Source organism: Mobula birostris, chromosome 8 (assembly GCF_030028105.1).
Source record: "Mobula birostris isolate sMobBir1 chromosome 8, sMobBir1.hap1, whole genome shotgun sequence".
Classification (NCBI taxonomy): domain Eukaryota; kingdom Metazoa; phylum Chordata; class Chondrichthyes; order Myliobatiformes; family Myliobatidae; genus Mobula; species Mobula birostris.
Genome location: NC_092377.1, coordinates 139,722,894 through 139,744,311, shown reverse-complemented (window position 1 = coordinate 139,744,311; position 21,418 = coordinate 139,722,894). Strand labels below are relative to the sequence as shown.

The 21,418-nt window shown below is 48.3% G+C and overlaps 1 protein-coding gene across 5 annotated transcripts in view; it reads right to left on the bottom strand.

Moving 5' to 3' along the window:
- Nucleotides 1–21,418, bottom strand: part of LOC140201783 (pleckstrin homology domain-containing family A member 2-like) — a 131,424-nt gene that overhangs the window by 4,407 nt on the left and 105,599 nt on the right. For all 5 annotated transcript variants that reach the window (XM_072266470.1, XM_072266468.1, XM_072266466.1 and 2 more), the window contains 5 exons: nucleotides 18,639–18,788; nucleotides 16,352–16,420; nucleotides 13,138–13,202; nucleotides 12,981–13,044; nucleotides 3,309–3,392 (listed from right to left, as the gene is read on the bottom strand). In XM_072266470.1, coding sequence (XP_072122571.1) covers nucleotides 3,309–3,392; nucleotides 12,981–13,044; nucleotides 13,138–13,202; nucleotides 16,352–16,420; nucleotides 18,639–18,788 — 432 coding nt within the window. The remainder of the gene's footprint in view (nucleotides 1–3,308; nucleotides 3,393–12,980; nucleotides 13,045–13,137; nucleotides 13,203–16,351; nucleotides 16,421–18,638; nucleotides 18,789–21,418) is intronic.

Sequence of the window (21,418 nt, the reverse complement as noted above, 5' to 3'; positions counted from 1 at the left end):
TAAATTATCACTAGCGACAGGAGAGGTACCAGAGGACTGAAGGATAGCCAATGTTTTTAAAAAAAAGGCTTTAAACATAAACCAGGAAATCATAGGCCAGTGAGTCTGTCGTCAGCTGTGGTAAAGTTATTGGAAGGTATTCTAAAGGACCAGATACATAGACATGGACTGATTAAGGATGGTTAGCATGGCTTCATGCATGGACGCTCATGTCTAACCAGTCTTATAGTTTTTCAAGGAAGTTACCAGAACAGAGGATGGAGGCAAGGCAGTGGATGTTGTTTACGTGGACTTTAGCAAGGCATTAGACAAGGTCCCACATGGGAAGTTGGTCAAGAAGATTCAGTGCTCAGCATTGAAGATGAAGTAGCAAATTGGCTTTGTGGGAGAAGTCAGAGTAGTGATTGGTGTTTGCCCTCTGACTGGAGGCCTGTGATTAGTGGTGTGCCACAGGGATCGGTGTCAGTCCTTTGTTGTTTGTCATCTATATCAACGATCTGAATGATAACGTAGTTAACTGTATCAGCACATTTGCGGATGACACCAAGATTGGGGGTGCAGTGGACGGTGAAGAAAGCTTTTGGCATATTGGCCTTCATAAATCAATGTTTTGAGTATGTTATGTTGAAGTTGTACAAGACATTGGTGAGGCCTAATTTGTAGCATTGTGTGCAGTTTTGGTCACCCACCTGCAGGAAAGTAGTAAGCAAGCTTAAAAGAGGACAGAGAAAATTTAGACGGATGTTGCCGGTTCTGGAGGTAAGATTTCATGGGGGAAGAGGCAATTTCAAATGAGGTTGGAGGCGACATTGGATGCACGGCAACTCTGGGAAGGTTTACAAGACATCACTTCCTACAAAGTGAAACCCAATGGTATGAATGGCAGCGATGCTTCACTACCAGATGAACTCAACACCTTTTCTGCCTGCTGTGAAAGGGAGAATATAACTACAGCTGTGAAGATCCCTGCTGCACCTGATGACCCTGTGATCTCTGTCACAGAGGCTGATGTTAGGCTGTCTTTAAAGAGAGTGAACCCTTGCAAGGCGGAAGGCCCAGATGGAGTACCGGGTAAGGCTCTGAAAACCTGTGCCAACCAACTGGTGGGAGTATTCAAGGACATTTTCAACCTCTTATTGTTACAGGTGGAAGTTCCCACTTGCTTCAAAGATTATACCAGTGCCTATAAAGAATAATGTAAGCTGCCTTAATGACTATTGCCTGGTAGCACCCACATCTACAGCGATGAAATGCTTTGAGACGTTGGTCATGACTAGACTGAACTCCTGCCTCAGCAAGGACCTTGACCCATCGCAATTTGCCTATCGCCACAATAGGTCAATGGCAGACGCTATCTCAATGACTCCCCACGTGGCTTTAGACCACCTGGACAACACAAACACCTGTGTCAGGATGCTGTTCATCCACTATAGCTCGGCATTTAATACCACCGTTCCCACAATCTTGATTGAGAAGTTGCAGAACCTGGGCCTCTGTTCCTCCCTCTGGAATTGGATCCTCGATTTACTAACCGGAAGACCACAATCTGTGCGGATTGGTGATAACACCTCCTCCTTGCTGACTATCAACACTGGCGCACCTCAGGGGTGTGTGCTTAGCCCACTGCTCTACTCTCTGTATACCCATGACTGTGTGGCTAGGCAGAGCTCAAATACCATCTATAAATTTGCTGACGATACAACCATTGTTGGTAGAATCTCAGATGGAGATGAAAAGGCGTACAGGAGTGAGATATGCCAACTAGTGGAATGGTGCTGCAGCAACAACGTGGCACTCAACGTCAGTAAGATGAAAGAGCTGATTGTGGACTTCAGGAAGGGTAAGATGAAGGAACACACACCAACCCTCATAGAGGGATCAGAAGTGGAGAGTGAGCAGCTTCAAGTTCCTGGGTCAAGATCTCTGAGGACCTAACCTGGTCCCAACTTATCAATATAGTTATAAAGAAAGCAAGACAGTGTCTATACTTCATTAGGAGTTTGAAGAGATTTGGCATGTCAACAAGTGCACTTAAAAACGTCTATAGTTGTATCGTGGAGAGCATTCTGACAGGCTGCATCACTGTCTGGTATGGGGGGGACAGGGTTACTGCACAGGATTGAAAGAAGTTGCAGATGGTTGTAAATTTAGTCAGCTCTGTCTTGGTACTAGACTACTAAGTACTCAGGACATCCTCAAGGAGCGGTGTCTCAGAAAGGCAGCGTCCATTATTAAGGACCTCCAGCACCCAGGGCATGCACTTTTCTCACTGTTACCATCAGGTAGGAGGTACAGAAGCCTGAAGGCACACACTCAGCGATTCAGGAACAGCTTCTCCCCCTCTGCCATCCGATTCCTAAATGGATATTGAAGCTTACTTTTTTTAATATACAGTATTTCTGTTTTTTGCACAATGTTTTAATGTATTCAATATACATATACTGTAACTGACTGACTTATTTGTTTTCTTTTCCTTCTATATTATGTATTGCATTGAACTGCTACTGCTAAGTTAACAAATTTCACGTCACACGTCGGTGATAAGGAACCTGATTCTGATTCTGATTGTATTCTTTAGAATATAGAAGATTGAGGAGATTTGATAGAGGTATACAATATTATGAGGGGTTTAGATAGGGTAATTGCAAGCAGACTTTTTCCACTGAGGTTGGGTGGGACTACAACAAGAGGTCATGGGTTAAGGGTGAAAGGTGAAAAGTTTACAGTGAGCACGAGAGGAAACTTCTTCACTCAGAGGGTCGTGAGAGTGTGGATAGAGCAGCCAGCACAAGTGGTGTTTGTGAGCTTGATTTCTCTGCTTGAAAGAAGTTTGGATAGGCACATGGATGGTAGAGGTATGGAGAGCTATGGGCCCGGTGCAGGTCGATGAGAGTCGGCAGTTTAAATGGTTTCAGCATGGACTAGATGGGCCAAAGGGCCTGTTTCTGTGCTGTACTTCTCTGTGACTTTGGTTTATGCACAAGGGTTCTTCAAAATAACAATTTAAAATGTTGTTTAGACTGAGAAGAGGCAAAAACAGCAATAATATAAAGGTCTGAAGTGAATAAGGTATAACCCTGCACACTCACCCACCCACTCACTCACAATCGTTGTCTAATCCACCTCTCCGTGCCTCTCCCATGACTGCTATATCCTTAGCCTTCTTACAGCAGCAGGTCTCAGCACTGCTCACTCACCAGTACTGCTGTTCGTGGTCACCAATAGCACAACCACCGCGGGCAGTTTTGCATGGCTTTCACGTGGCTCCAACGTCAACCTGCGTTTTTAACAGTAGTGGAGGTACGTACCATGGTATTGCTCGAACCTTTACACAGCTTAATTGCCTCGTTGATGGCTTTTATCCAGCTTTCCATCTCTGCAGGACTGTCCGCCTGTTTAAAACAGACACAGGACAACGATCAGACATGTTTTTTTTCGCCCTCTCCTGCATACATAAGACAGTGAGGCTCACACAACGCGGACTGTCACCGCTCAGCTGCCCAATGTGCCAGAATCCTTTGCGGAGTCAGAGTTTGGTTGGTCACCATAGGGCACATTGATCATACGGTTTCGGGAGAATCCCGATGACGGTCCGCTGATCACCAACCTTCGGTCAGATTGCGCGCTCTGCCATCAGAAACGGGGGGCAAGGTACACTTGGCAGGGTAGCTCCCCCGCTCTGCCGCTACTGCCTGCCCGCGCCACGCTCACAGCTGACAGACCGATCATGCCAGCCTATCTACACGACCCACCCAGAGCTCAGTGCAGGCAGGCGGCTGCACTCGCAGAAAGGCATGGACAGCTGGTGATCAGCCCAGCCCACCAGCCGGCAGAGCTGTCACTGGTATTGAGTGACTACACAAACACTAAAAGCTTTTTAAACAGATAAAAATGGATGTCTCCTTTCGTGGGAGAACTTAGAACCAAGGGTCACTGCTTAACAATAATGGGTGGCCCAGTAAGGACGTCAAAGATTATGGGAGAAGGCAGGAGAATGAGGTCGAGAGGGATAATAAATTGGCCATGATGAAATGGCGGAGCAGATTCGATCAGCTGAATGGCCTAATTTTGCTCCTATATCTTATGGTCTTATTTCAGACTGAGTGCGGATGATCTTCCCCCTCCCCCCACAGATACTTTGGAGTTGTGGAATCACAGTCTTTGCAGAAATGGATGAACTCCTGTTAAGATAGACAAGGTCATGTTGGGTTGTGTGGTGGAGGTGGGTGTGTTCACAGTGAACAGAGAACAGTGCAGCACAGTATGGGATCGAAAGCCTACAATGTTGCAATGATCTATGTATACCTACTCCAAAAATCAATCTAACCCTTCCCTCCTATACAGCCCATAACCTTCCATTCTCTTTCACCCACTAGAATCCCTTAAATGTCCCTCATGTGCCTGCCTCGACCATCACCCCTGCAGTGGTTTCCAGGCACCCACCACTCTGTGTAAGATAATGTACCTCAGACACTGCATTCACTTTGAACAGATGCTGCCCTGGGAGAAAGGTGAGGGCTACACACTCTACGCTCTTAATCATCATCTTACATGCCTCTATCAAGTCACCCTCTTCTCCTTTGCTCCAAAGAGGAAAGCTCTATAGACGCTCCCTGGGCTTCCAGACTGGGTACAGGAATCGATTTTAACTGGTGTTTCGTTGACAAACTGCCTTCTTCGTCAGGGAAGATGGCAGAGTTTGCCATTGGAACGTCGGCTCAAGTCGATACCTGTACTGGGCTGGAAGCGTTTATTCGTCATATATGCTGGGAGAGCACTGTATCCTTTTTCAGGAAAGCTCCAGTTCGAGCGGAGCTTATACTCAGAGAGGTCAGTGTCGTACAGTAAAGGAACTGGCCCTTCAGCCCGACTTTTCCATGCCAACCGAGTAGCCTACTTCAGCGAGCTCTACTTGCCTGCATTTGGCCCACGTCCCTCTAAACATTTCGTATCCATTTACCCGTCCAAATGTCTTTTAACCATTATAATTGTACCAAATCTCTACCACTTCCTCTGGCAACACATCATGTGAAAACGGATTGAAGGCAGAGTTAGGGTGTTACTTCAGTAGTGAAGACCTCGAACCTGGTCAGAAGCATCATTTCCAACTCCCCTCCAGCCTAACAGGGCTGTTACACACCCACTCGTGGGCCCAGGGCTGTGGGCTGACCCAGCCGCATCTCTTCTGTTTCTTGTTACCAGCAAGGCTGTTTCCCAAAGGTGAAGAGAAAGGGAATCACAAACTAGAGGGCGTAGGTTTATGGTGAGAAGATTTAACGTTCAAGGGAAAGATTTAGAAGGGATCTGAGGGGTAGTATGCGCGTTTCCTGAATAAGCTGCCAGAGGAAGTGTGTGAGGCAGGAGTACTAACAACATTTAAGAGATGTGGATAGCTCTGAGACTAGGAAAGGCTCAGACATGGGCCAAATGGGACTGGATAAGACAGGCACACACTTATTTCTTCAGAGATACAGCACGAAACAGGCCCTTCCAGCCCGAGTCGCACTGCCCAGCAACCCACCTATCTAACCCTCGCCTCATCACAGGACAGTTTACAATGACCCGTTAACCTACCACCGGTACACAGAGTCACAGACAAGTACAGAACAGCCCCTCGGCCCGTCTAATCCGAGCCGAGACGTATCGGGCTGTGGGAGGAAACTGAAGCAGCTGGAGGAAACCCACGTGTTCACGTGGAGAGCGCACAGACGGCGCTGGAATTGAACTCTGAACTCTTAGGGAGTCCTGAACTGCAATAGCATCACGCTACCTCGGAGTCCATCTCAGTCAGCACGGTCAAGTTGAGCTGAAAGCCCTGCTGTGATAGTCTACAACTCTACCCATTCTGCATTACAGCAAGACCTGGACGACATCTACCTTCACTCTGACAGCCACCTACTCTCAAGCTTCGTACCCTCAACGGGAGTAGGACGTTTAAAGAGATGGACAGGGATTAGATGGGCCAAAGGCCCTGTTTCTGAGCTGCTCTTTTCCATGACTCTATGGTAAGCAGCAAGTAACAATGGTGACAGGGTGGGCGAGGTCTTTGATTATGCCGGTTGCTTTACTGAGGCGCTGACAAGTATAGATGGAGTCCATGGAGAAGGGGCTGGTTTCTGTGATGTGCTGGGCTGTGTCCACAACTGCCTGTCTGCTGTTTCTTGTCGTTGAGCACAGAGCAGTTGCCACACAAAGCCGTTACGCATCCAGGTGGAACGGTTTGTGTTGTAACAACGGAAATGCTCAAGGCTCGATGGGGGCAGGCCAAAGCTCTTTAGTGAGCTTTCTTGTCCACAGATTGACTCTGTTCACCCGTGAACCTGACCCTCTCAACCTCAGCTCCTCTGATGTAGGCAACAGCATGCCCAATGTCACCCTTTCTGAAGTCAATACCCAGCACTTTGTCTCATTGACACTGAGGGAAGTCGTCAGAATAAAAGCTCATCCTGACATCTGGAGGAGGTATTCTAAGGTAACTGTGTTGGGACTCGTTACAGAGCAGATGATGCGTGGAAGACCTGTTTTAAATACTGTTGCTGCCACGCACTCTGTTCCACTTGTTGATGCAGTCCGTACATTGGACACAAGCCCAGGTTAAGTGTCCCAAGGTGCTGGTTTATTAAATATACTTTGAGTGGTTTGTTTTCGTGCCGAGGGACAGGCTCCTTGCTACAGATAAAGCCCCGTGCAGCCGCCTACAGAGGCTCAGGGAAACCGAATCTTCCTCAAAGTCGAGTTTCTTCTCTGCGCAGGTGAATTGCGGTGGGATCACTGGTACACAGCATCGCACAGGCAGCAGAAGCTCTAAAGTCTCCGTGTAGGGACAGGCTCTCCATATTGATTGAAGGACAGGACTTGGGCTTGAAAACGAGGCACGGGATTCTAGTAAACCTCAAGAGATCACTGTTTCAGCCGTGCCTGCCCACAGTGCCCAGCCTGTGGGAGACACGTGAAGGCAATTTCATACTTCCTTATTACATCCAAGGAGGCCATTTCGGCCCATCGAGTCAATACTGGCTCACAGTGCAACCCCGGTTCCCTGCTAATGCTTCCTGGAATCAGACTCTACACACACCTGACCAATTAACTCCCCGATCAACCTACACGTCTGCTTGTGAGAGACTAAGTCTCCTCAACTGCCAATGTGTCAGATTCACCAGGAGTCGGTCTGGGGCACGGCAGTATAGTGGTTAGCACGATTTACAGTAAAGGCGACCCGGGTTCAATTCCTGCCACTGCCTGTAATGAGTTTGACTGTTCTCCCCGTGACCGGCTGGGTTTCCTCCAGATAATCCAGTCTCTTCCCAAGCTCCAAAAGTGTACCACTTGGTAGCTTAACTAGAAATTGTCCCGTAAGCTTAGGAGGAATGAACGCGCCCTACAGCGACTCCTTTGTTTGCATCATTAGATACAGCTCTATTTCTATCTTTAATATCTCTATTTTTCCCCTTCATGGTTCTTCGGAAGACCCTGACCTGGAGTTACACGCAGGCTTCTGTTCTTTGCGGGAATGGGACCCGTTCTCGGGTTCCACAACTGGCTGCTACTCGACATGCCAAGGGTTTGGCCTGAGAGTCTCGATTGTGTTCGAAAGCCTAAGATCTCGGGGCTCTGGAGACGGGCGGATCGAGGGTCAGTGTCACGGCAGAAGACTATGTGTCGTCAGGGAGGCCGGAAAATCTTTTGCTGTGGGCCCGAAGACCCAAGGTCTTTGCGATCTTCGGACACAGAGCTCGGGAAAAAGCGACGATACAGACTTTTAAGATCGTAAACCAGCGGGTTGTTGTTATGTCTCCCGATCGCTGTGAAAATGGGGACACCTCCCTCTCCTTTACCAGGGAGAGAGAGAACCTGTGGTTTGTCAAATTTCGGATGAAATGCGAAGCCTTTGGGGTAACTTTGCTTAGCACACGCTTGGGCTCAGTGGTAGCATCGATGCGTTTTTTTTTGCCCGGGGGGGAGGGGGGATCGTTGTTCACTGCCGCTTATGTGTGGGGGGGGACTTTGGGGTTCTCACGTTTAACTGTCGTTCGTTCTTTGGGGCACTTCTCTGTTTTCGTGGATGTTTGCGAAGAAAAAGCATTTCAGGGTGTATATTGTTTACATTTCTCTGACACTAAATTCGACCTTTGAATTCGTGTTGGGCACGCGGTCAAGTGGTTAAGGCGTTCGTCTAGTTACCTCAAGGTCGCTAGTTCGAGCCTCAGCTGTGGCGGCGTGTTTGTGCCCTTGAGCAAGGCACTTAATCACACATTGCTCTCGTGTCTGTGCGAGGAGTGGCGCCCCACACAGACTTCCAATCTGCGCCTTGTAAGGCATGAAAATGCCCAACGCAGGCCTCTCATGGTCTGAGCCGACGTTCCCTCGTCTGAACCTTTGATTAGGCTAGGATTAAATCGGGGATTGCTGGGCGATGTCACTCAAAGGGTCAGAAGGGCCTATTTCATGCTGTATCTCAATAAATAATTTTAAAACTCACTCCTTAGGAAGCATAAGCATTTTAGATGATAACAGAATAGTACCAATGTTCATAGTGCAGTCTCATGAAGACCCTGAGGAACAGTACTCAGTTACCTTCGACTCAAATGCTTTTATACTAAAGGCCAACATACTCGCTACCTTTCTAACTGTTAACGCACCTTCATGCTGGCTTCCAGTGATCGAGCTCACAGACACACAGGTCCCTTTGAACATTAATGTCTAGCAGACTCTCACCATGTAAATATATTCAGCAAATACTCGCATTTCCCCACGTTGATGCCGTTACCACCTCAACCAGCTTGTCCAGAACCCGCGAAGCCTCTCTGCATCACCAATGCAAACCAACAACCCACTGAGCTTCATCTCCTCCATAAAAATCCTCCCTAATGGTCAGTCCTCACACACCTTATCACCTGATCTCTATGGAGACTTTTGTCTAACACTGAGCTCCTTCCCCCAGTTCTGTTTTGAAAACTGTGACATCCCCTCCCTTCCCTCCCAGACGAAGCATTATCTTGTTTCTCTTCGCACAGATGCTGCAGAACTAGCTGAGGTTTATGCAGCATTTCTGCTTTCGTTTCAGATCCCTGCATTGGTGGGTTTTGCTCGTTTTTCCTCCCTCCCTCTCTCCATGTGCAAAAATGACAGGATGGTATTCTGCAGTGTGTACCGTCCACCATGAACACTAGCCTCCCCTTCATAGACTCTGTTTACACTTCCCACTGCCTCAGGGACGTAGCCAGCATTATCGAAGTCCCACCACCTGCCTCTGAATTCTCTTCTCCCCTCTCCTATTCAAGTTCAAGGTTAACTCTCACTCAACCATGCACAAATACAGACAAATGAAACAACATTACTCTGAGACCAAGGTGCAAAACACAACACCAACAGTCATACACAGCACAAAGCACACATAAGGTAGCAGTGAAATAGTCACACAAAAAATACAGTCCAAGACCCAGAGTCCATGAACGTGGCAGAATTCTGCAGTCGAGCGAACACCAGAGGGCAGCACTGACTCCAACTTGGGTGCTGCACCACACCACCCCCCCAGTGGAGTGCACAGACTCCAACGTCTCTCTCTCTCTCCTGGGCGGCTACAGACAGGCGATACAGCCAGATGAGGCCCAGTCCTCGCTACAACTGAGACCACAAAGCTCCCCAGTAAAATATAAAAGCTACTGAGCAGAATGTGTGAAAGCTCAAAAGCACACAGCACCGTGATCAAGTTCAGCTTCTATCCCGCCATTGTAGGACTCTTGAACAGATCTCTTGTATGATAAAGATCAACTCTTGACCACAATTTACCTCATCGTGGCTCTTGCACCTTACTGCCTATGTGCACCGCACTTCCTCTATAACTGAAACACTATTCTGCATTCTGCTTTTGCTTCTCCCTTTATACTACCTTGATATACAAATGGTTTGAAATTATATGTCTGAATGGCATGCAAAAACTAAGTTTTTTAACTAAATATATAACAGTAATAAGGCAATGTCCAACTGAATGTGGCAGCATGTACCTACCCATCCTGTTGGACAACAGCGAGCCCTGCTGACAGGACAGTGATATTACAGGCGCTTCTCCGCAGTGTGGCCCCTTCACCACTGTGTGGCGCTGCGGTGCTTTCACAACCACGAGCACACTCCAATTATTTATCATTCTCTTACCCTGCCACTTATCTGCAAATCATACTTCATTTGGCAGATGAAAATATGAGAAGAACATAACAGAGGGGCGTGGCTGTAGTGCAGCAACCTTGGAGGTGCCAGATTGTATAAATTCAATCAGTCTCCCATCACCCCCTGAACTGAGGCGTGAGATCGAGGCCACGTTTAATCTCTCCGGTAGGGTGTGCTACTAGGAGTCCTCACAGGTGTCAGAGCAAATGTTGACTCCCATCCCCACCTCACTCATCATTACCAAGAGGGCAGCACCGCAGCCCACAGCCCCAGTGAGCCGCTGTTCGAGCCCGACTTCAGGCGCTGTGTCCGTCTGAGATTCCCTCTCGGTGCCGTACTTGCTCCTCACATTCCAATGGCATGTGGCTTGGCAGGTTCGTTGGCTACCATCCATCAGAATCAAAGGCAGGCTTAAATCAGCAGCATATGTCCTGAAATCTTTTTGTTTTTACAGCAGCAGTACAAAGCAAAACGGTGAATTACAATTAAAGCGTGTATATATGTACACACACACATACATACACACATATACACAATTACTTAATTTAAAAAATAAATATATAGATATTTATTTGATTAAATTAAATAAGTAGTTGAGAATCATTAAGGACTCTTACCCTCTTCTCATTATTACCATTGGGCAAGAGGTACAGGCGTACAGGAGCCTGACGAACCACATTTCAGGTTGAATTCAACCGTACACACATATCCCACCAAAGGAAACAACATTTCTTCGGACCAACATGCACGGCACCGGACATATATCTCACACACATAACTCGAGATAATATTACCAAATTACGGCACAAGTTAAAAAGTAATTTGTATGATGCCGCTGGCATTTCATACGCGATGAGACCCAGGTGGTGGCAGGGAGTTCAGCAGTCTTGCAGTCTGGGGAAAGAAGCTGCTTCCCATCCCAACAGTTCTTGTCCTTGTCAGCTCCTTCCCCTCTGCCATCAGATTTCTGAACGACCCATGAACCCATAAACACTACTTTGCTATTCTTTTGTCCTATTTATTGAGTTTTTAAAACAAAAATTGTAACTTGTAATTTTTATGACTTGCACTGTACAACTAGCATGAAGCAATAGATTTCACGATATGTGTCAGTGACAGCGGGACTGCACGGTAGTGTAGCGATTAGCACAACGCTTTACAGTATCAGCGACCTGCGTTCAATTCCCACTGCTCCCTGTAAGATCTCCCCTGGTGCTCTGATTTCCTCCCACAATCCCAAAGACTTATCAATTAGAAAGTTACATTGGTCATTGTAACTGTCCCGTGATTAGGCAAGGGTTAAATCTGCAGGGGGGGGGGGTGTTGAAAGGTCTACTCTGTGCCTCAATGAATAATAACCAGCCACCTACACTAGGGGTAACACACAAAATGCTGGTGGAGTTCAGCAGATCAGTCCAGATTAAAGGCCTTGACCTGGACCACTGTCCATTTCCTTCCACTGATGCTGCTGATTTTTTCCAGCACACCTGTGTGCAGTCTTAGATCTCAGCTTGTGTGCTGTCTACCCCTGGTGTAGGTGGACACTGGGAGAATAAGGGAAGTGATAGTGAAAGGCAAATGAGACAGGATAGGTCACAATCCGGGGAAATCTCTGAGAGATGGGCCGAATCGCTCCCTGCTCTGCCATTGAGAAAATACGATCATCGGTTTAGTGCTTACGAGAGCTTGCTGTACACAAATCCACGGCCGTATCTTCTTTCCAATAGTAATTGCACTTTGACAAAAGTGTCATTGGCTGTGAAGCAATCGGGGGTCTGTGAATGGACATGGAAGTCCCTAAGCAGATGTGGATGCAATGAGGACTGAAGGAGACGAGTGGGCCACAGAAAGTGACAGTGCAGGGGGTGTATGTGACCCCTCAGCCTTCCACGGATCATTGGCAGGAAGAGACTGGCGCTGACCTCCAACTTTCGTAAGGAAGGATCCTCCTATCACTCACATATTTCCTTATTGCAGGGAAGGAGACAATTTGGCCCACTGCATTCTTAAAGAAATCCTATAGTCTCACGTTCCCTGCAGTCCATTCTCTCCCACACGTCCTTCAATTCTTCTGTCTCATACCACCACACAGGGGTAACTTACAGCCAATAGCTAACCCACCAACCCACACGCCTTTAGGATGTGGATGGGAGCATTTGATCGCTCTGGGCCCAATACTCGCTGGAGAATGAAGGGAGATCTCACCGAAACCTACTGAATATTGAAAGTACTAGATAAGAGTGAAAGAGGACAGGATAGAGTGGAGTTTCTGACAGTGGAAGACTCTAGAACCAGGGGACACAGCTTCAGAATGGAGATGCATCCCTTTAGGACAAAAAAGAGGAGGAATTTCTTCAGCCAGATAATGGTAAATCTGTGAACTTCATTGCCACAGACAGCTGTGGAGGCCGAGTCATGGGTATATTTAAACCAATATTTAAAGATAGTTTTTGATTAGTAAAGGCATCAAAGGATATAGGCGGGAAGTCAGGAGAATGGTGTTGAGAGGGAAAATAAATCAGCCATGATTGAACGGCCCAATTTTGTTCCTTTGTTTTATGGTCTTTTGGAAACTGGAGCACCCGGGGGAGCATCCAGTGAGGGAGAGACCATGCAAACTCCACACAGACAGCACTGTACGTTGGCACAGAAGCTCCCATTGCTGGAGCTGTGATGACGCACACAGGTTCGGGGTTACTGCTGCTTTCCTAACTGGTCCCATAGTTATGATTGCTCTCATTTTCAAATGGTCCATGCTTGTTCACCCAGCTATGCAAATCCAGCGCGAAGTATTTCAACAGTCTTGACAGAATTACCTGAATGTAGAACGTTCTACTCGTCGTTACTAATTCAAATAAATTATCCCTCATCAGTGCTTGGCTGGAAGCAAAAGGAAAGACAAAATGAGTGAAAGAGCAGGTCACAGAGTGGAGAGAGTCTCAAACGGACTGTGTTATAAATCGCTTCATTTACCTGCAGCTGCAGTTCTGAGCTTTCTGAATATCCTTCAGTGGGATCGTCCGAAGTGGTTCTTTTTCCTAAAAATAAAACATCTCTGTTAAACCAGGAGGTGTCTCACAGTCAGGACTGTAAGAATTGCTACAACTGTACAAGATGTTGGTGAGGCTACGTGTGGAATATCATGTGCCGTTTTGGTCAGCCTTCTATAGGTTTGGTTGTTGTGCACCGTGGGCGATCGTGGTCTTTCCGCGACCATGACTGTTCTTGGCAAATTTTTCTGACGGAAGTGGTTTGCCATTGCCTTCTCCTGGTCACTGTCTCTACAAGACGGGTGACCCCAGTCATTATCAGTACTCTCCAGAGAGTGTCTGCCTGGCGCCAGTGGTCGCATAACCAGGACTTGTGATGTGTACCAGCTGCTCACACGACAGTCCACGATCTGCTCCAATGGCTTCACATGACCTTGACAGGGGGGAGGGGGCTACACTTTGCCGGAGGGAGGTTAGCGGACAGAAGGGGCGCCTTACACCCCCTTTGGTAGAGACGTATCTCCACCCCACCGCCCTCCTGCTATAGGAGAGATGATATTAAGCTGGACCATAACAGGGTCTCGGCCTGAAACGTCAACTGTACCTCTTCCTGTAGATGCTGCCTGGCCTGCTGCGTTCACCAGCAACTTTGATGTGTGTCGCAGAGTGTGATTGTCACAATTCAGCACATCACAGTAACCAGCCTCCCCTCTATTTTATCACTGCCTCAGTAAAGCAGCCAACAAGATCATAACCCGGCCTGGACACCCTCTCCCCCATCGGACCAGAGATACAAAAGCCTGGAAGTACGTCCCACAAAACTCAATGACAGCTCCTATCCTGCTGTTACCAAACCTGTACGGTCCTCTTACACAACGAGATGGAGTCTTGGCCACGCTATCTACCTAGTTATGATCTTGCACGTTATCATCAGGTGCACCTTGTCGTAGCTCTCACACTTTATTCCGACTGTTACTGTTTTACCCCTGTTCCACCTCAATGCACGGTGTAACGATTGGATCTGTATGAACAGTACGTAAGACATGTTTTCCCACTGTATCTTGGTACGTGTGGCAATAATAAAACAATTGGAGGGGTGCAGAAAAAATTCACCAGGACTTACCGGGATGGGAGGGTTTGAGTTACAAGGAGAGACTGGATAGACTGGGACTGTTTTCCCTGGTGCGTAGGAGGCTAAGAGGTGACCTTATAGAGGTTAGAGGCACGGGTAAGGTGGATGGTCCAGTCTAAAACTAGAGGCCATAGGTGGAAGGTGAGAATGGAAAGACTGAAAGGAATGTTGACGAGTGGTTTCTTTTCTACATAGAAGCTGGTGGGTGTGCAGAATGAACTGCCAGAGGAAGGTGGTAGAGACAGGTGCAACTCAAAGATTTAAAAGTCATTTCAACAGGTTCATGGACAGGTCATGCTTAGAAAGATATGGACCAAATGCTGACTAAAGCAGGGCCTTGGTCAGCAGGGACAGGTTGGGCCAAGTGTAGATCTGTGACCATCATCAAACCAAGTCCTTGCAGGAGGCAGGCCAGGTCACCCAGGTTTGCTCCAGCCAGCATGGAGGGGCAGAGCTGGAAAGAAGGCTTGACAAAGACAAGGATCTTGCCAGCCAAAGGGAATGGCAGTTAGACAGGAGCTGGACCGCGAGGCAGCAGATTATCTCAAAGGGCTTGTCCCTGTGCTGTCACTCCACGGGGCGTGCGGTCACTGAGATGGTGAAGGGTCAGATTCCGAGGATCGAAGCGTATGGGCCAGAACACAGAACAGTAGAGCACAGGAACAGGCCCTTCGGCCCATCATGGCTGTGCTGAGCTCAATGCCAATTAAACTAAATCCCTTCTGCCCACATGTGATCCATATCACCCCCCCCATCCCCCTTGGCTCACATGCAGGGAATGCATCCTAAGCACCTCCATCAATTCCGCATTCACCATCACCCCCAGCCGTGTGATCCAGGCACCCGCCACTTTCCATACATCTCCTTCAAACTCCCTCCCTCTTACCCTGAGAAAAGGACAGTCCGCCCGATCTATGCCCCTCGTAGTTTTATAAACCTCAGCCTCCGACACTCCAGGGAAAACAACCTTAACCTTGTGTGATGCTGGCGACATGTAACAGGAAACAAGGAAGTTACCGAGCCCGGGGTTCAGGGCTGAGGGCCAGTTGTGCATTGTGACACAGAGCAGGAGACGGAGCCCGTTTTAAAGGGGCAGTTCCCCAGTGCCAAATTCTATTGGCTGGGTTCGGCTCGCACAGGTGCCCTTTAAGAAAGGTCAGGGCAATGCTGAAGCAATGCTGGTATCTGACCACTGGACGTTAACCCCGGGAGAGGGTCTGGGAGCAGGTGCTGGACCCAAAGATCCACGGCAACTCACTGCCTTAAAGTACTTGGGCACAGGGAGTAACGTTAGACACTGTTCCATTCACAGTTACATTCCCAATCCTGTCTTATTTTACTGATAGTCAGCTCTGTTGATTCAAAGAGCAGATCACGTTGACTTGGCGGTGGGGGGGGGTGGGTGGGATCTCACGGAAACATTCTGGATACTTACGAGTGGTCGTGGAGATGATGTTTCCATTAGCAGGACAGTCCAGGATCCATGGGCGCAGCCTCAAAGTAAAGTATTTCCATTTAAAACTGGGATGAGCAGGAATTTCTCCTGCTGCAGGGCTGGTGAGTTTGTCAAATTAATTGCCACAGGGGAGGCCAATCCACTGGCTGTGCTTAAAGCAGAAACTGACTGGGAAGCGGGGTTTACAGGGAGAATGCAGGAGGGTGGCGATGGAAAAAAGAGCCAGTTGTGACTGAATGGCAGAACAGACTCGATGGGCTGAACGTCCTCATTTAGTTTCTCTCTCTTGATGACGCACAGTGTGGATGGTATCAGCTGACTGATATCCAGGAATGCACTCAGGATTAATCCAGACTCTCTGAAGGGAAACGCCAACTGACTAGTCTCCCTCTGGGCTGCCAGGGTAAATTGGAGGATAATTTTTAAACACCAGGTGACTGTGTTCAGCCTACACCCCTCTGCTTCTGGGCAAACATGGCCCGCCACCTCCCCCGTCATTCCTTTTGCCGTCAATCCAAGGGCCATTTCACCTACGAGACGGCTTTGCTAGAGTTAACCCCCAAGATGCCGAAGAGCTCTCTGTGAAGCACTGTTCCCCACAGAACTTACCATTTCACATTTGAAGTAACTGAAAGAATTTTCATCCAGTGTGAAGTACCTCCTCTTCCAACTTTTCCTCTGAAGCATTAAAGACAAACATGTCAGGCGCGCGTTAAAGCTCCGTGGGAAACATTAAACGCTGAAGGAGCGTTGAACCGACACCCTGGGGGAGACGACCCTACTGTCACAGGGTCATTCTGTTCACCTTGAGATACAGCACGGGAACCGGCCACACAATTACACCTACCTGACCGACTAACCTACCAACCCGCGCGTCTTTGGGACGGGGGAGGAGACCAGATCACTCGGAGGAAATCCACGCGGTCACCAGGAGAACAGGCAGACTCCTTACAGACCCTGACAGAAATGAACCCGAGTCGCGGGCGCGGTAACTGGGTTGCGCTAACCAGTTTGCTGCTGTGTCACAGAGCGGGAACAAGCCTTTCCGGCTTTCCACTCTGTACCAACCATCGATCACCATTATTCTATTGGAGTCAGAACATAGAAATAGGCCCTTCAGCCCAGCGTGTGCATGCTGACCTTTGCACCCATCTACACTAATCCTACATGACTGCATCAAGGCTGTTTCCGACAATGCTTTGCTAGTTGAGTGTTAGTTTAAATGCCCCTTACACATAGCGACTGTACCTGATTCACCATCCCGTCTGGCAGTGTGTTCCAGATATCAACCCTTTCTGTTATAAAAAAAACTTCCCCTCAGATCTCCCTTAATGCACCTCTCACCTTTGACCTATAACCTATAACCTTTTATTTTTGACACATTTGGCACGATGATAAGATTTTGACCACCTACCCTCTCTTAACCTTATGCACCTCTACCAGGTCACCTCTCAGCCTCCCTGATGAACAACAATCCCGCTCCTCCTCCTCACTGATCCTTGTACAGAGGAGCCTGTCCCAACATTGAACTGACACCCTGACGGGGGCTTCCAACTGTCATAAAGTCTTCATAGTTAAACTTCGAGTTGCAGTGCAGTTCAGTTCTGAGGTGTTGGGCAATTGGTGGCCAAGTCCAGCAGCACAAAACACCAAAGCTCAGGAAACCATTGAACCCTAAAGTTATACATAAAAGGCCATTCAGCCCATTGAAATTCCCACAGCTGAGGAAGAGCTTACCTTCCCACACTAATTCCAAGGGATGGCATGTTAAAATATGGGGAGGATCTTCTACCCTTTAGACCAGGAGGTCCACAACTTTTTTTTATACCAGGTTGGGCGCAACATTCCTCTAACTTGTAATGACCAGCGTACGCAGAAATCTTGTTTTGCCCAGTGACAACAACATGTGCGCACTGAATTTTTAACTAAAAGTAAACCTGAAGCTACTCGAAGGATAATAAGCCACTCGGCTTTAAATGAACCAGCAGTTCCTTTGCGCTTCACGCCCTGTGCTTCTTTGGAATTCGACATAGTGAATCAATAATTTCTTCAATAAAAACAGTTTAAGTAAGCCAGTTCTAAATTCTGCAGCCAAATCATCGCAAACTCCACGTTGTCAACACCGTCCGCATCAAAAACCGGGAAAGGAAATGTAATTGTGTACAATCGTGAACTATACTTAACATGCCAACGAGGCAGAGTGACAACCTTTTGTATGCAGTTTAAATTCCTTTCCGTGCTGGTAGGAAAAGAGGTGTGCATGCACAGGCACGCAGCTTAGAGGGAACATTGGTTGGGAGCCCCTGTTTTTAACAGTAAGGGTTAGGTAACTATTCTCTGGGTGTTAAAATGTTTCCTGATTTGCCCTCTGACCCCTCTGATTACTTTCACCTGGAACCCCAGTTTTTGACTTCCTAAGCGAAACAGGTCCACAGCAAGGTTCCCTTATGTTAGATGCAATCGTACACACACAGGGCACTTTGCAAACCCCAAGTCCTATGGCAACTTGTCCTAACTGGAGTCCATATTCACATGTTCCAGGCCATTCAGCCCACAGATTCCATGCCAGCTCTAAGGAGTCTCCCGTCTACTCTGCCTATTCTCCTACCACCAACAATATCCAGGATAACTTACAGCGGCCAGTCAACCGATCTGTACGCCCTTGGGATGTGGGAGGGAACTGGAGCACCCAGGGGAAAAGTCAGGGAGGAAGTGCAAACTCCACATAGACAGCGCTGGAGATCAGGATCAGGATCAGGATCGATCCTGGGTCGCTGGAGCCGGGAGGCGGCAGTGCAGCTGTCACCGACATAAAGCAGTGGTACTACCTAGTCTGGAAGGCAGGACCGTGTGACGGCTGAGTGTCAGACCCAGCTACGAGACCCGCAACACTCACCACAATGCCCTGCTTCACACAGAAGCCACTCTTCAACACTTGCGGCCCCGACGTCTGCTTGCTCCCGGAGATTGGAATGTAGCTGATGGAGCGCTTCAGGGCGCTGTGTGCAGTGGGCTCCGAGGCCTCCTGACCTTCTCCCCCGTTCACCTTTGGAGCAAAGCAGAAAGACACCGAGTACAGAAACATATCCAGCCAAGGTGGGGCAGGGTGAGAGGGGTGTGAGCGAACCGCAGATGAGTATCGGCAACGTTGGTCAGAACGTGACCGAGCGCCATCACTCCATTCACAGGTCATGCTCTACAGAAGCTTAATTAAGGGTCTCAACTCATCCACTTCCTCCCATGGACATTGCCTGCCCCACTGAGTTCTCCCACTGCGTTTTCAGTTGCTAAGATTCCAGTATCTCCCATCCCCTGTATGTCTACTTCAAACCTGTTTGCCTCCTGAGAGAGCCAACCAATCTATCATCCCAGCATCCAGAATGCAATGTGAGGAGGGAGGAATGGGAGAGAGGCGGGGAGGGACGGAGACAAGAGACTGCAGACGCTGGTATCTGGAGCAGCAGCTTTTAGGAAGGTCACGCAGCATCCGTGGAGGGAGAGTAAAGGCTGATTTATACTTGTGCGTATGGGCTACGCTGTAGGCCTGATTTATACTTTTGCGTGGCCCTACGCCGTAGCGAGCATGCGTAGTTGTGTCTGCGTCGCTCTGCAATTCACTGCCAAAACGCTAGTTGGCGGTGGGGTTTCTATGCCACTGTGTTGAGTTTCTTCGTGAGAGACATGGACGAGGAAATGCATTTCAAATATTTTCGGATGCCGGCAGGTAGATTTGACGATTTGGTTCATCGTCTCCAAACATTTATTTCGCATCAGTGTACAGACATGGCGGAGGAAACAACCGGAAATGTGTAGGAGGAAATGCAATGCTACCAAGCGGACCAATCACAGTTGTTGCGGTCTGCGTCGCCGCGACGCGTGAGTTACATTTTTGGGGAGGTGCACGTCACCCTACGGCGTAGGGGATGCGGTACCTACGGCATACATTTGACGCAGAAGTATAAATTGGGCTTAAGTATCGACTGAGAACTCCACTCTAAAAGCCACTTTGCATTTAAGGAGTGGCAGACCTTACTGACTTGGAGGCAACTTCACAATGTCTTTGTTTGCAGATCTCTAACAGAGGTCAGTCTTGATCTACTCTGAGCCGGGTTGCTAAGCAACTGTTCCCATAGCAAAGGTTCTGGACAAGATGCAGTATGGCTGCCGAGGAATTGCATCACTGACCTTCAAGATCTGGATGACGTATTATTCCCATTTGACTCTGCCTCTCCTCCCCCAACCCCTCCACCGTTACTGACCCCGGTGATCTTTCTTTCAAACAGTCACAGAAGCGTTTAGCACAGAAACAGTCACTTTCGGCCCACCTCGTCCGCGCCGGCCCTGATGCCTCTCTCTGCTAATCCCATTAGCCTGCATTAGGCCCATTCTCCCTCCTTTTTTCCTGTCCACGTACCCATCCCAGTGTAACTATCTCCCTCTGGGACCACGTTGCGGAGAGCCACCATCCTTTGTTTGACCAAGTTACTCATCACATCTTCAAAATTTCTTCCATCTCACTTTAAACCTGTGCCCTCTAATTCCAGACTTCCCTGTCCTGAAGAAAAAATCCTGACTATATATCACAGGTCTTAGAATAGTACAGTGCAGTACAGGCCATTCAGCCCACGATGTTGTGCTGACCCATATAGACCTATTCCACGATCAAACTAACCCTTCCCTTCTACATCAGCCTCTATTTTTCCTATTAAGAATGCCTGAAACATCCCTATTGTAACTGTCTCTACCACCAACCCGGCAGTACGTTCCAGGGACTCAGCACCCACTGTGTGGGAAAAAAAACTACCACAGATATCTCCCCTAAATTCCTTCACTCAGTTAAATGGATGTCCTCTGGTACTGATCACTGCCACTCAGGAAAAAGGTGCCGACTGCCCACCGATTGTCTCAGAAAAGCTTCCACACCTCTAGCAAGTCACCTCTCATCCTCCATCACTCCAAAGGGAAAAGCCCAAGCTCTCTCTATATTTTCCTCATAAGACGTTCTCTAACCGAGGCGGCATTGTGGTAAATCTCCTCTGCACCTTCTCTAAAGCTTCCACGTCCTTCCTACAACGGGGCGACCAGACCAGAACACAATTCTGTGAGTGCGGTCGAACCACAGTTTAATAGAGCTGCAACGTTACCTCATGGCTGTTGACCATGATCGCCCGACTACTGAAGGACAACACACCATATGCCTTCTTAAAGATTAAAGTCTGTCATGAGCCTTGTGGCCCATCAGGCCACTGCTTATGCTGGCTTCCGTGGCGTGAAGTGACTGAGAGTACGAGATCCTCCCACCCACCCCCCACCAGATAGGACGCCAGTCTGTCGCAAGGTTAGCCCCCAGCATTTTTGCCAGTACTCATTCTCCGCTGGGTAGACTGGAGCATTGTGTGGTTAAGTGCCTTGCTCAAGGACACACACGCCGCCTCGGCCGAAGCTCGAACCCACGACCTTCAGATCGCTAGTCCAACGCCCTACCCACTTGACCACGCGTCACATATGCCACATACACTCTATTAACATGTGTGACAACTTTGAAGAATCTATTCACTTGGACCCAAGATCCCTCTGTTCTGATAAGTTCCTGAGTGTCAAGATCTCTGAGGACCTAACCTGGTCCCAGCTAAAAAGAAGGCAAGACTGCAGCTATATTTCATTAGGAGTTTGAAG